Source organism: Sciurus carolinensis, chromosome 6 (genome assembly GCF_902686445.1).
Source record: "Sciurus carolinensis chromosome 6, mSciCar1.2, whole genome shotgun sequence".
NCBI lineage: Eukaryota > Metazoa > Chordata > Mammalia > Rodentia > Sciuridae > Sciurus > Sciurus carolinensis.
The window spans coordinates 110,112,805-110,128,625 of record NC_062218.1 but is presented as its reverse complement, the minus strand read 5'-3'; the positions used below and the strand labels follow the sequence as shown (position 1 = coordinate 110,128,625).

General features: G+C 35.7%; 1 protein-coding gene across 3 annotated transcripts in view; it reads left to right on the top strand.

The window, feature by feature from the left end:
• Adamts19 (ADAM metallopeptidase with thrombospondin type 1 motif 19) overlaps window positions 1–15,821 on the top strand; it is a 292,394-nt gene that overhangs the window by 201,750 nt on the left and 74,823 nt on the right. For all 3 annotated transcript variants that reach the window (XM_047555548.1, XM_047555546.1, XM_047555547.1), the window contains 4 exons: window positions 2,234–2,364; window positions 3,113–3,285; window positions 6,677–6,804; window positions 15,415–15,535. In XM_047555548.1, the coding sequence (XP_047411504.1) occupies window positions 2,234–2,364; window positions 3,113–3,285; window positions 6,677–6,804; window positions 15,415–15,535 (553 nt within the window). The remainder of the gene's footprint in view (window positions 1–2,233; window positions 2,365–3,112; window positions 3,286–6,676; window positions 6,805–15,414; window positions 15,536–15,821) is intronic.

Below are 15,821 nucleotides of genomic sequence, written 5' to 3'. Positions count from 1 at the left end.
TCCTAGGAATCATCAATATTATATATTACTTTAGCATTTTCATAAATCAGATTGAATTGGCAGATAAGAAGAATTTTGAGTTTTTTAAATCATATGTGATATCTTTTTTGAGTCTAAAACATGTAAGTTTATGGTACAAAACATGGTACTAGAAAATTTGTAGAAAGCATTAGAATAATTTTTATATGAATCCAATGAAGTGTATAATAATTTAAGCAAAGCATTTAAGACTTTTCTCAGTGTTGCAGCACAGCTGTCCCCTCTCCCCTAGTTTCATCCCAAGATCTGGTTATCAGCAAGATGACAACTTTTAACTAATAGCCTAGTCTGCCTTTAAGTTTCACTGATCTGTGTATGCATGTTGGCTGGTATATCTGTTTCCATTTTTCTTCATCTGCCAGATGTGATCTAGTTTAAATTATGTGCAAGTCAAGATCTCAGTCCTTCTCAGAATATTTTTAGTCTCCTATGAACTCTAGCCCAGCCTTTCAATGCCAGCGTGCTGCTAAATGGGCAAAGAGCTGTGATATGCACTCTGGGAAAAATAAACACCCTTCAAGAAGGCCAAAACACTGTGACCAATTGAAGTTTGACAGCTTTCACCTTGGATTTCTTCCATGAATGGCATAGCATTGTTAAATCTTGAAAACCAGAAGTAATGCAAGTTTTCATATGGTCTACTTTTTCCTCCTTTTTATAATTTTTAGAATATATCTGCCTAAAAAATCCCAATTTATTTAATGACAATCTTAGCATGGAGCACATTCTGAATTACTGAGGTTTACTTTTCCAAGGCTATATTTAAAACTTCTTCAATTTAAAAGAGATTTAATTTAAATTTTGACATTATCAGAAAAAATCCACAGGGACTGATTATTTCATTGCATGTACAAATGTAAACTAAGCTCAAACAAAATGGTGCGTCTTGATCTCCTGAAAACAACAATAAAAGTAAATATTCTCAAAATAAATTAAATAAAGACTGATAAAGAACGAACAGAATTTTGGTTACATTTCTGAAAACTGTCATTGGTAATATGAATGTAATGATATGTGTAATATTGTGTTTGTGTTACTAAAATTAACCTTTATGAAATCCTTATTAATTGTGCTTATTGTTTCATTCAATCCCTGAAAAAAAGTATAATAGGTAAAAAGGATCGCATTTGCCCCTCAGAAATGAAGGAGTTGAGATTCAGAGCATTTCTGCAATTCCCTCAAAATCCTTTGTAAATCCTACTTCTGTTAGATGTAGAAAATCATTTAGGAATAGAAGGATCAACTTACTCAACCATGTTGCTTTACAATCGCTAATCAAAATGCTCTCATTCAACTTAGTATTTTCACAAGATTTTGTTAACTTTAAGGTGTTTTCTGTGACCATTATTTATCTGATTTTCAGGAATTCAGAGAAATGATAATACTTTTGTCCACATTTTCTTCCATGACTACAAAAATAACCTCTTGCTGCTTTTAAGTTAGTAAAAAATAAATAAAAATAAAAAAGATAATAAGGATACCCCTTTCTCTTCACAGTTAATAGATACCAAATAATTAGAATAAAATGACAGAATTTCAGAGTGTAATTTCCCATCTTTCAGACAAACTGACTTTCAAAAGAATGTTTGACTTTAATGGGAGCACTTTCAGAAAAAATAAATAAAAGAAAAATGAATGAAGTGTTAAAAGAAAATCTTATATTTTAATTACAAGGAAATAGAGTACCCCAAGTTGTTTATTTTTCAAATGAATATTGCTGAATTTACTGAAATGTCTGCTTCAACCTATATAGTTATAGAACAACTTTTATTTCTTGTTTTTTATTCTGAAACATGACTATGCACTTTTTGTCCCTTTTAAATTGTAATCCATTGCTCAAAATAAGTTAGTTTTCCTTTTCCTCAAATTCTGCCTCCAGCACCTTCACCCTGTCTCTATCACAAGGTCTGAATTCTCAGTATTGCAGTAACACATATCTGTGAACTGCTTTGATGACAAAACTTTATTATTTGACACCAGAACTGTGGGAACTGGATCATTATGTTGTTGTGACAAAAAGAAAGTGCCAACTTAATTGATTTTTTTTTTAATTCCACCTGCTTTGTGCTGTAGTAGAAATAATTCAATTGCAGTAGACCTAATTCACTTGCATTAACTCCAGTGACTGTTAGGCCAGTGATTGATTTTCAGTTGTGCCCTGATTTGTTCACCTAAGACATAACTTTTGGAATAGTGGTGTAAGGCTGGAGAATGTACCAGCAGGACCTCAGCACCTGAACACCTGGCTGGAGAGTGGAGTGTGTGGAGTTCCTGTAGCCGAACCTGCAGTGCTGGAACCAGCAGTCGAGAGCGCACGTGTCCTGGGTAAACTCCAAGTTCCTGGATTGGGGGAGGGTGGTTTTTTCTTCCACATTGAAAGGTAGAGGTTTTATCAATAAACCATATTGAAAAGGAAACAGAACCCCTCAAACATTGCCACTGTGGAAGACAGAAAAGTTCCTCAAAATATTTTAGCTAAAGTTTCCATTAAAAAGAAACTAACGACCCAGAATTTTTGAGAATAATTAATGAAAGTCACAAAAGGTGATTTGTTGAGTAATTCCAATAATGTATGTATTACAAAGTTAAGTGAGCATTTAAAGGAACTGTAAAAGTACAGGAAGATGAGCAGAAAGAAAGGCAGGGAATGAGAGTGAAATTAATGATTGATATAAGTTAAAACTAATGAAAAATGAAAACTTGCAGTTTTAAAGATTTTTTTTTTAATTTATTTGAAAACAAATGCTTAGTGATCCTATTCCTCGTGGGAATTATAGGCTTTCTCTTTTGCCTCTAGCTTCTGCCCTTTACTCCTCTATTTTAATTTCATGGCAAGTTAGCTTTTATTCCTCATATTATGGGAAGATAAATTGATTACATAGTGAAAAAATTTCATTTAAAAAATAAACTGTGTATTTCCTATTATTACCAAGCATTTAATGTGTACAAGCTTTCAAAAGTAGATTTTAATACGAAATATTGTGTTTTTAATGTAATGGCTTTTAATTTTAAAAGTTGATAGTTTTTATTTTAAAAAAAGGGTAAAATTGATTATTTGTACTGTCTTTTCTAGGCTAGGTTCTGAACCTAGGGATTGTAATGGTCCCAGAAAACAATACAGAATATGTGAGAATCCACCTTGTCCTGCAGGTTTGCCTGGATTCAGAGACTGGCAATGTCAGGCCTATAGTGTTAGGACTTCATACCCAAAGCATGTTCTTCAGTGGCAAGCTGTTCTGGACGAAGGTATGACCAACCAGATTACCACCATCTTACTTAAGTTTGCTTCTAGCTTGCAAAATGTTCTACGATAGTAGTGTTATCTTTCAGATTAACTTCAAGGTATTTGAAAACTTTCCTTTTTTCTACCTTTACTGTATATAATGACAAAAATAATCTTAAAAGATAGTGCAGTGTTACTCATACCTATTAGAACAACTAAATTAAAAAATAATGGCAACACCAAATGCTGGTGAAGATGAGGAAAAACTGGATCTCTCAGACATTGCTGGTAGGAATGTAAAATGCTGAAGCTACTTTGGAAAAACAGTTTGGCAGTTTCTTAAATACTAATATTATTTTTAACATGTAACAGAAATTGTATTCCTGAGTAACAGAATAATATTCAGCAATTATAAAGAACTAACTATGGACACATGCAACAATTGCAGGAATCACAGGGCATTATGCTGTGTGAGAAATGCCAGTGTAAGAAAAATGCAATACCTCATTCTATTGAGATAACATTTTTTAAATGACAAAATTATAGAGAAGGAAAACAAATTAGTGGTTGTGAGGGATTAGGGTTGGTGATGGGGAGAGGGATGGGTATTTCTTTAAAGGGGAACATCAGGAACAACTTTGTGCTAATGGAGTAGTTCAGTAACTTGGTTATGGCAGTGGTGACACAAATTTATGCATGTTATAAAATGGCATTGAATTAGACACACACACATACAAATGCCAATTTCCTGGGTTTGCTATTGTACTCTAGTAACCATTGGAGAAACTAAGTAAAAACTATATAGAACCTCTCTATGCTATTATTGAAGATTCCTATAAATCTTTATTCTAGTCTCAAATTCTATGAGATCAGCTGTCTCTTAGATTCCATGAATGAGTGAGATAATGTGGTATTTGTCTTTCTGCACTTGGCTTATTTCACTTAACATAATCATCTTAAGTTCCATCCATGTTGTTACAATGACAGGATTTTATTCTTTTTATGACTGAATAGTATTCCACTGTGTATCTGGACCACAGTTTCTTTATCCACTCACCAGTTGATGGACACTTAGGTTGTTTCCATCCCTTGGCTATCATGAACAGTACTGCAATGAACATGGGAGCCCAGGTGTCTCTTCAACATGCAGACTTCTTTTCCCTTGGATATAGTCCCAGAAGTGGGGCTGCTGGATCATATGATAGTTTTATCTTTAATCTTTGAATGAAGTTTGATACTATTTTCAAGAATGGTTATTCTGATATACATTTACACCAACACCATACAAGTGTTCTCTGTCGTACACCTCCTCCCCAGCACTTGCTGTCTTTAGTTTCTTTGACAATAACCATTATAATTGGAGGGAGGTGATTTCATTGTGGTTTTGTTGGCATTTTACAGATTAGCATTTCTGAAACTTTTGCAATTCTGATCAGTTAAGCACATCCATTTGAGTGATGAATGATATAGACAACAATAACTAGTCTTCATGTGTTATAGCACAGAAGACCATGATATATGCAATTCTTTTAAAAAGTTTCAATTTTTAATAATATGTGACACTTTAAAATACAAGTGGTTGTATCTGTTATTCTTATATAATGCATGAATCTATGGCTAGGAGAACTGAATGTGGAATATCAATGAAACAGTGAACATTTAAAGAAAAGAGATGTGTGGTTTTAACATTCAGGTATTTTACATACTCTATGTTTACTGAAATTTGGCAGAAATCCATGTCTAATGCATATGTTGGAAGGGGTTAGTCTCTTAAATCAAGGCAGAGTCTGCCTGCCAAGTACTGGCATGTTACATGGATCACTACAATGTCACAGTCTCCAGGGTATTCTCCAGGAAGGAAGATTGGTATCAAATGTTTAAGTCATCTGTAGAACTAAATTAAGCGGAGGGTATTCACAATATGTTATAAAAGGAAAAATACATAGATTTTTATCTGACTTCTTGTTTGGAATGTGAGTGGAATTTTCTGGGACACTAATTTCTTTCAACATAATTCATCTATTTAGCTTGTTCCTCTCTTCAATGAAAACTCCAAAAAGGGAATTACATATACCTCTTTTAAAGGATTGCAATTATAGCAGCTGTTTTTAAGTCCAAAGATATGACATAGTAAGCAGTCATTGAATAAACATAACCTACTTTGAGGTGTGAGAGCACACTGAAATGCTTTATTGCAGCTTATAATGGCATCTTAAAGGAAAATTTCAAAACCATGCACATTAAAGGCCATGTTCCAACTCCTCAAAATTGTTCAGAGCAGTATTCAGAAGCCACATGTGAAAACTGTTTGAAATGTTCAATCCTGAAGGCTCGTTTAACTGTCTGTCTTCTCTTTGCAAAGTGATACCCTGTTCCATGCCTCTGGCTGTTACTTGGTATTTATAGAATCCCATCAGCATACGTGGAACCTTACTGAAGACATAAGGGAAGATCAGTGTCAGAGACTGTAAACTATTTTCCATTCTATTTATACAAGCTTAATAAACAGTAAAGGGCCTGACTGGTGTCAAGCCAAAAGAGTAGTAATGTAGCATGGAAATTGCTCTGAAGTTTCAGATTTGGACAATCATACTACTGGTGTTACCAAATACAGCTCCTCTGGAGGCTTAGAAATAGAAACAACACCTTAAAAACATTTTGCCACTCTGAGCTTAAGAGGCAAATGTTTAGCCCTCACTCAATAAGGCACTGATGAAGACGACTACTATTTGGGAGTTCTACATCCTGAAAATAAGTGGTTTTCAACGTAGGTATCTCATGTGTTGGCATGATTTTTGAGTAAGCAAGCACATCCACAATTGTACATCAAGGAAGATGTTCCCATGGGGATGTATTGTGTTTCTAAACATCCTCCTATGGAAATTTTGATGAGACTTGTTCATCTTGGATGTTCTTTCTCCATTTTGTAGTTTTTCAATTAGAAAATGTTGTATGCATAGAAATAAAAAATAGAATATTAGAATTCAGAAAATAATTTAGAAATAAGACACCAATGCATAAGTAAATACTAACCAAGACATAAAAGTAGGTAGAATTCTGGTACATTCTTAAGATAAAGAGATCACTGAAAATTTATAAGTAAAAATTTGGGTGTGCAAAACATTTGTCAGGGAGAAGGATTGATGTGTGTATGGTAGAGATTTTGTACCATAATATAATAAACGATATATCCTGAGAGTGATTTGAAGTCAGATTTCTTAAGGAGACTAATTCATATATTCTCTAAGCATCTCATCTAATACAATCATCCTGTAATAGAAACCTACTTAATATTACATTACTCAGTTTGCATTGTATTATATTTTTACCCAATAATCACTGTGAAAAATAAAAACTTCTAATAAAAATATGCATGGAATCACTTTTTCTTATTTCTTTTCATACATTCTGTAGAAAAACCATGTGCCTTATTTTGCTCTCCTGTTGGAAAAGAACAGCCTATTCTTCTATCAGAAAAAGTGATGGATGGAACTTCTTGTGGATATCAGGGATTAGATATATGTGCAAATGGCAGATGTCAGGTAAGATATTCTAAAAGGGAAAATTCACATGTTGAGGGTTGATTGGGGACTCTTGGGAAACTTCAACATATGGTGGGGAAGTTTTGGACTAAGATTCGAAAGATATGGGTATATAGCCTGACTTGACTTGGACCTTAAACAAGTCTAATCTACTTTGGAACTCCATTTCCTCAACTCTGCAATGAAGATTTTGAGTTAGTAATTCATAAAATCCATTACTATGTGAAAGAATTTGAGATTTGATTGTTTAATGTACATATTACAGGTCTAAAATTGGAACACTTTCATGTCACAAATTGGAACACTCTATATCCAACATTCTAGACCAGAAATTCAAGCAATTCAGTTCTCCATGACAGTGTCTACCACTGAACCAGGAGGCAGAAACCAATAAAATCAATCTAAATAGTCATATTCAAGTATTATCAACATATTTGAATCAGCTGATTTTAGATACAAATGCAACTTTTTTGTAATATATAAACATTTTATCTGCTTTTCTTTTCCTTATTGTAAATATTTCCCCATTTACATGCATTTATGTTTGTTCTTCATCTATGTTTAGGAAAATAGAATTTCTGTTAACGTTAGTATGAAGAGCATGGTGGAAAGATTAAAGGCCAGAACGTAGAATTTGCTAGACTTAATTCTTACACTGTCTCAGGCTGGCTCCTCAGGAAGCTTAACATTCAGGAAGTTTAATCACTGGGTGGGGGGGTGCGGGGGGTTGAGACAGGGCAGGACTGGACACACGAAGAGAAATGCTGACCCAATGGGGAGATCTTAAGCTGGAATGGCTTTTCAGCATTGTCATCACTTGGGGTGAGAAAAACAGACCTTTCTGCCCTTGCATCTACTAGTGTTTGGGGATATGACCTTGGGAAAAGCAGTTCTCTTTTTTATTTTTCTTTTAATTTTTTCTTATTTTTTTTCTTTCTTTCTTTCTTTCTTTCTTTTTTTTTTTTTTTTTTTTTTTTTGGTAACATGGATGGAACCTAAGGGTGCTTTACCACTGAGCCACATCCCTGCCCTTTTTATTTTTTATTTTGGCAGAGGGTCTCACTAAGTTATTTAGGTCTAAGTTGCTGAGGTTGACTTCAAACTTTTGATCCTCTAGCCTCAGCTTCCTAAGCCACCGGGATTACAGGTGTGCACCACCATGCCCTGCTAAAAGCAGTTTTCTTTATGTTAGGCAATTTCAGAAAAACCTCTCTGAAATAGGATAGAAATGTTTTAACAATAAAAGAGGTCACTGAGTGGGGTAGCACTAAATCTATGACAGCCACAAGGAAGCTGTGTTCTTGGGTAAATAACATGTAATGTAAATGCATGCACAAATCTGTGAAATGGGGTTATTAGACCACTGGGCATTAACCTTGTACTGTACACTCCTTTGAGAATTGGGTGAAAAGGTTTTTTTTTTTGTCCCAGAAAAAATGCACTTCTGAAAACCTACACACCAAAATTTGAGCATAGTTACAACTATGGGTGAATCCATCTATAGTTCAATGGAGGACTTCTGGGTAAGAAGTTGGGAATATCATGCAAGTTAAATACTTTTGCAGCTCCAAGATTTGTTTTGCTAGCATGTTATAAAGTTTAAAACTTTGAACCATGTAATACCATTGGCATAAGAAGCAGTCTTATGATTACACATTAATTTATTTTATTTTTAACAGAATATGGCAGCAACCCTAACTGTAATTTCTCATTTACCTATAAAAAAAATCATTATAGGTAGTTGACCCATACATACTTTACTTTCAGAACTATATGTTGTATTGTTAAAACTTCTAACTTTATTTCATCATTATGTGTAAATATGTCAGATTAGTGTATCTCTTAAATGAATTTATTTTTCAAAAAAATTATTTTCCTAATTGTGTATGCCAAATATAATAATCTTAATTGCTATGGTTTTCACTTAACAGTGTTGTGTAAGCCAGATCTTTTAGAGTCCCTGGCTAGACATTAAAATTAGAGCAACAATAGCAAATATTCTGCACAAATGCTATGTGAGTCTGATGTTATAATTAAATTAGTATTCTCAGAAATGGATCGTGACTCTAACAGCATTAGAATACTTCAAGATTCTGGCATTTTAATTACAATGTTTCATTCAGTCTTTTGATATAATTAAAAACATGCCTTCTTTTTCTGACAGCCCTCTGTAAACTGGGAATTTGACTATAGAGTATTTCGTTTTATAACAAAACATATAGTACCAAAGCTGACCGTGGAATTCTGAACTTGGCAAATATAGATTGTTGAAAACAACTCTCTGTAGGTGACCCAATCTGGTTCTGTGGAGTTTCTGCTCTTGAAAGGATAAGGAAATCTAGGCCCTGTACTATCTTATTTTCCCTTCTCTAGCCTGTCATTGGTACTCCGGTTACCTGCCCCAATAAAATGGCATCGCCTTCTCAAAGTAGTTTACCCTTAGCTTTTAGATTTGTGTGAGCATAATTTTGTTAAGTATGAGCCCTTGAGACTACTTATAGCACTTGAGACTATAAAATTAAAAAAATCTTTAACTTTCATTTTTAAAATTTGTTATTATTGACTCTAGTTTATATGTAGTTTATATGTATATCCTTAACTTTTACTTTAAGTCCAGAGACTTCATAATACCCTAGACACAGAGTTAGAAAAAACTAAGAAAGAAAAGTACCAATCTATTCACTCATTTAGCTACTATTTATTGTTCTCTTACTATTTACCAAGAAGTAATCTGGGTAGCAGAGAGAGCGCAGTAAAGCCAGTTTTATTACCCTATTTTTTTTTTTAATTTATAAATGAAGCAGAGACTTCTTTTCTTTTTTTTTTTTTTTTTTTTTTAGTTGTTTTTCATTTTTTTATTGCTGTTAATTCAAGGAAAAAAGGTTGCATAAAATCCAATCTTTTCTAGAAATATAAGTGGCCTTTCCAGTACATAACATTTCAAATATCAAAGTATATGGTAAACATACAAATAAGGAGAAGGTAACACACCTCCTATGTACAGTACAGTATTTTAAATCATAAAATAAGCTCCATAAAGTACAACTGGCGAGTGATTCCCAATGCGCTCACACATGGCGTATCATCAACACTCTCACCTGAACAACCCAACTGCAGCTTAACAATTAATTTAATAATGTGGTCCAAAAATACCCAGATCAAATAAAATATATTTAATCAAAATAATTTCCTTTACTCGAACTTCTTTCTTTCTAAATTAAAGCTTTCATCTACCCCTTTATAACCCCTTTCCCTTCCCCATAACTCCCACCCCTGAAAGTTTCAAAATGTACATTGGTGCTATAAATATAAATGCTACTTATGAAGCATTAAATTAAGCTTCTTTTTTCTTCAAGTTTTTTCTTTTGTCTAGCAATCTGTTAGGCTTCTGAACCAAGACCAAATATTTAAGTTCCTCTGCTGCATAACAATGTTATTCCACACACAAAAATCTATCATTTCTGCTCTGTACTGAGGAATGGGAAAACAAAACCCCAACCCTTAAACCTATGACTGTACAGTGGTAGCTGTTCATTGCTGTTGAATGCAGCAGTCACCAAAAAATACACCCAATCTTCCAGATAACCTCAGTGCACTTTAGGAAATCAAAAATTACCTGGAAGCAATTTAGTACATAGATTGGCTTTAAAAAAATTTTTTTAAACAGCAGCATTAAACTTAGTGACATGACACTGACATGATTAATACCATCTTAACACACTCAGAATTCAGTCTTTCACATTATAATCAAGCTTAGTGGTAAACGTTTATAAAAGTGACTTCGCTATGAGAGACAGGTTAGGGAACAAATACCTGACTTTTTTGTAAGAAACCCATAGCTTCTGTTCGGATTGCAATAAACCACACACAGTTTAAACACAACATAACACTGTAACAGTTGGTATAGCAAAAGAAGAGATCTTTACTCAAGTAGTGTCTTTGAGCAGGACATGGTAGTAGACGATGAGTAGAACTGGCTGTTGACTTTCATCACAAACACAAGCACACAGAATGACATTCACACCAGTGTGTTCACTTTGTGTCTCTCTGAAGCAACAGGCTAGAAAAGTATGATGGAAGGAAAGAGTTGTTTTTTCTTTTCTTTTCTTTTTCCTAAGAAAAAGCTGTCTGTCCATAGGTCATATCTTTTCAGCTTCATATGGTTTGACTTCTTCCTCTTGCTCCCACTTATTTTCATGTTTATTTGGACAACAAGCACTGCATATATGTATTTGTGTGATGCTGTTTATTACATATATACATACTATCTTGGGAATTTAATTTCTCCTGTAGGATTAAGGTGAAACATTTTACCCTCACTTTATATGCAGAGCAGTTTACAGAAAAGTGGACAAGTACACTGCCAGGCACTCCTGCCGCAGGCCAGGGAAAGGGAGAGGGTGGCTGGCCAGAAAAGTGTAGTTTAGGGTGAGAGTGAGAAAAGCCAGGGAAGAAGCAAAGTTTTGTTTTGTTTTTTTTCCAAAACCATATGACTGTCACCAGTGTTGTAAAAAAAAGGTCAAATACACAGTTTTAAAGATTCAGTAAACATTGCACACAGCAAGTATTCAGTGAAAAAAAAAAAGCACGCATCAACATTTTCCTTTTGATAGTTGGTCTGAAGTTTAAGTTACATGTATCATACATATAAGCCTGTTGTTGAACCAGGAGACCAGAGGCTCAGAAGCATTGCATTCTTTCTTATTTTGGACATTGGTACAAGAGAAATAAAAACTCCCAACTGCATAGAAATCTAGGAAATGTATAGACAAAGAAACAAACAAAATACCTTTCCTTTCCTCCCCTCCACACCCCATGACTCCCCACACTTGAGTGTATTAAGTAGGCAAGCTTTACTTGTTTCAGTCTGCAGAATCCAACGTATCATTAGAAGGGGGGAGGGGAGGTGCGTATCTCAGTCTGTAAGTGCCTTGTTGATTGGCCTCCATGGATGACTGCTTACAATCCTGTGCATAGTGTCCGCTTACACCACAATTGTAACATGAGACATTCCCATTCTTCTTGGGCCCCGAACCACTGGTGTTGGCAACTACATTAGGTGCTGGATATACGGGATAGAATCTCCCAAATCCTGCCATTTGTTGCATGCCATAGTTGGCTTGGCTCCCCATGACTGGGTCATGCACCAGTCCATTTGCATATGGAGTCTGAGGCAGAAAAAAAGGAAGTTGGTTTCCATTGCTCTGATGTGCTTGGTTGAGGTAGCTGCCATTGCAAATGGATGGCAGAGTGAAGAACGATGGAACTCGGTACATTGGTCCAGGCATTGGATTGGGATAATAGTAACTATTTAGCTGAAGGTTTCCATTGGTCCCACAGCTGCACCTTCGCCCACAAGAACCACAAGGACCTGAGCCCATCTGCTGTGGTGGCACTATTGTGCCATTAGAGTTCGTGTTCCCCACAGCACTGATGTAGGATGTGCTCTCGCTCTGCGCAGTACTGTGTGTCAAAGCAGGGCTTGGGCTTGGGGCAGGGTCTGTGGTGTGGGTAGGAACTGCAGGAGGAACAGTGGACTGGGCCTGGCTGATGTCTGCACTTGCTGGCTGGGCAGAAGTGGCTGCTGTGTTGAGCACATTGGAATTCGGGGTGGGTAACACACTGGCAGCAAGGGGAGAGCCTGGCAAGGTATAGGAAGCTGGTGGCTGTGCAGCTGAGAGACAAGCTGCTGGAAGAACTACCTTCACATTGGTAGGCTGAGGGACTGTCCCTGTGTTTCCCTCAATTTGAGGCACCATTTGATTTAGTCCTACCACTTGGGATGCAGATTTTGTGATGGGGTCCGTAGTAGCCACAGGAGATCCTGGAAAACTACCTGGGTTATGAACAGGAATAAAGGCAGTGTTTGGTGATCCGATGTTCAGACTTCCAGTTGGTTGTTGTGGTATATTAACTGTGCAACTCTCAGAAGATCCCTGTGGTGGTGGCAATTTTAGCCTCTGAAATGTTAGGTGCAAAGCAGGAGTACTACTATGTGGAAGGAAAGTTGATGGAATTGGTAAAGGGGAAGCCAGCAATTCAAGGTGCTTTTCTGATTCTCCAGTAGAAGCTGTTGGCCCAAGGATTCCAACAGGGGACTGGTTTGATAGAACAAGCCCCAATACCTCAGGATGGACTTACCATGGCACCTCATAGAGCTCAGCGAGAAGCTGTACACATCGAGAAGATAATGTTGAAAGGAGTCCAGAGAAAAAGGGCTGACAAATATTGGGGAGTATACTTTCAAAGTAAATTGGTTTGATCTTTCGGTCACAACAGTAACAAAAACTCACCAAGAAGTATAGGAATTCCTACTGAAGATTCCAAAGGAATTGTCTTCAGAGACTTTTGACAAGACCATTTTAAGAGCCCTGAATCAGGGTTCCTTGAAAAGGGAGGAGAGGCGACACCCTGACCTGGAGCCCATCCTAAGGCAGCTATTTTCAACTTCATCACAAGCTTTTCTACAGAGTCAAAAAGTACACAGCTTTTTTCGGTCCATATCGTCAGACTCTCTACACAGTCTCAGTAACTTACAATCCTCTCTGAAGACCTCTAAGATACTAGAACATTTAAAAGAAGACAGCTCAGAAGCTTCAAGTCAAGAAGAAGATGTGTTGCAACACACCATAATCCACAAGAAACATACTGGGAAAAGTCCCATTGTGAATATTGGTACGAGCTGCTCCCCATTGGATGGGCTTACCATGCAATATTCTGAACAGAATGGAATTGTGGATTGGAGGAAGCAAAGCTGCACCACCAGTCAGCACCCAGAGCACTGTGTGAACCTAGCTGAGCAGCATTCTGCAGAAAAACGGAGTTTATCTTCATTAAATAAGAAGAAAGGAAAGCCACAAATAGAAAAGGAGAAAATTAAGAAAACGGACAACAGGCTGAATAGTAGAATAAATGGTATTAGGCTGTCCACTCCTCAGCATGCCCATGGTGGTACTGTGAAAGATGTGAATTTGGACATTGGATCTGGACATGACACATGTGGAGAAACATCTTCAGAGAGTTACAGTTCTCCGTCTAGTCCACGACATGATGGAAGAGAAAGTTTTGAAAGTGAAGAAGAAAAAGACAGAGACACAGACAGCAATTCTGAGGATTCTGGGAATCCATCAACAACCAGGTTTGCAGGTTATAGTTCTATCAACCAGACTGTCACTGTCAAGCCACCTGTTCAGATTGCTTCACTAGGAAATGAGAATGGAAACCTTTTAGAAGATCCCTTGAACTCGCCCAAGTATCCACATATTCCTTTTATGCCAACTTTACACTGTGTCATGCACAACGGTGCCCAGAAGTCTGAAGTTGTCATTCCTCCACCCAAATCTGCAGATGGCAAAACAATAGGGATGCTTGTTCCTAGTCCTGTTGCTATTTCTGCAATAAGGGAGTCCACAAATTCAACCCCTGTTGGAATCCTTGAGACTTATTTTCTTAACCAGGACTCTTGGATTATTTTCATGACTCCTCCTTAGTTTCCTCTTCACCTATGTTTTGCGAATTTCCTGTGGTGGCTGTCTCTACTTCCCTTTGAATAAGCTTTGACTGTCTGATTAGAGTTCTCCATCAGTGCACTGTTTTGTATCCTTTGACCGTGATAGGCACTCTGACAAAAGGAAGGGATGTTGTAGTGTTCAACTTTTATGTTATTTTTTGCTTTCTCAGGCTATTCCTCCTACAGCTGAACTTTATAATAATCTTCTTACTTCTCCATCCCAACATCACTAACATCAATCACAAAGACCTTGATTTTGTTTTATTTAGTATTTTAATATTTTCTCTAAAATAATTGGATCTTGTCATAAATTGATTATCTCTCTTCCAAATCTTGTCTGATTAGGAAGAACTGTGTAATCCTACCATTTAATTCTGACAGTATTGACACACTAAATTCTGCCTTTTGAGAATACACAACTTGGAAAAATAGGATCATTTTCTATTTTCTATTTCTTCTGAACATTGATGATTTGCTTTCAGAGTATTCTTATTGACAGAATTATTCTGGAAGAAGATAAAAAAAATAATTCCTAGCTATTTATATTTCCTTAATATCAGCTATGACTTCTGAGGAAAACTTATATTCATACTAAATACTAAAGAAGATGTACATAGAAGTTTATTCATGATATGGAGAAGAAATAAATGTTTCTGTTCAGTTTTCCATAGAGTTAATATTTAACATGTGACATTTGCTGAATAAACACCTTGGAAGTGAAACCAGACATGTAGTAAAGAATCTCTGTTCTATGTTGAGTAGAATGAATTAGATTAATCATATTATATAAATGTGATTCCTTTGGGATTTTTATGAATTGCATTTTTCTCAATAATATCTTCCAAATTACTTTACAATGTAATTTAATACTTATTATAAGAAACCACTCTCATCCCTATCCTTTAATTTGGTAATTTTGTAGATTATATTATTTGACATGAACTTGTTATATTAGTTTGTACCAGATAATATAGCATTTAATCCAGTTTGCCTATTAAATATGTCTGGTTTGCAGAGACTAGGTTTATCCTAAATTAATAGTTAAACAAAAAAGAAAAGAAAATATTTGGAACTTATGATGTACTCCCATTTTCTTACAGAAAGTCGGTTGTGATGGTTTATTAGGGTCTCTTGCAAGGGAAGATCATTGTGGTGTCTGCAATGGCAATGGAAAATCATGCAAAATCATTAAAGGGGATTTTAATCACACCAGAGGAGCAGGTAATTATTCTTTATTTTCTCATAATTAATAAGCCATTCATTCTTTGGGGACAAAAATTAGATTGAATTTGACTTAGAAATCATAGCTCTGATTCTATTGAAGTCATCTGTAATGGGTAGTAAACGAGTTTTTGTGATGATATACAATATATATGATATGAGCCAGAAACTTGAACAAGCTTATTTCCCAATAATGAAAATATGAAGTCATCTGTTGTGCATTTAATAAGTTAGAGAAGCAAGGGAATAATCTAATTTGCATTGGCTAATGTTATCAGGTTTCTAA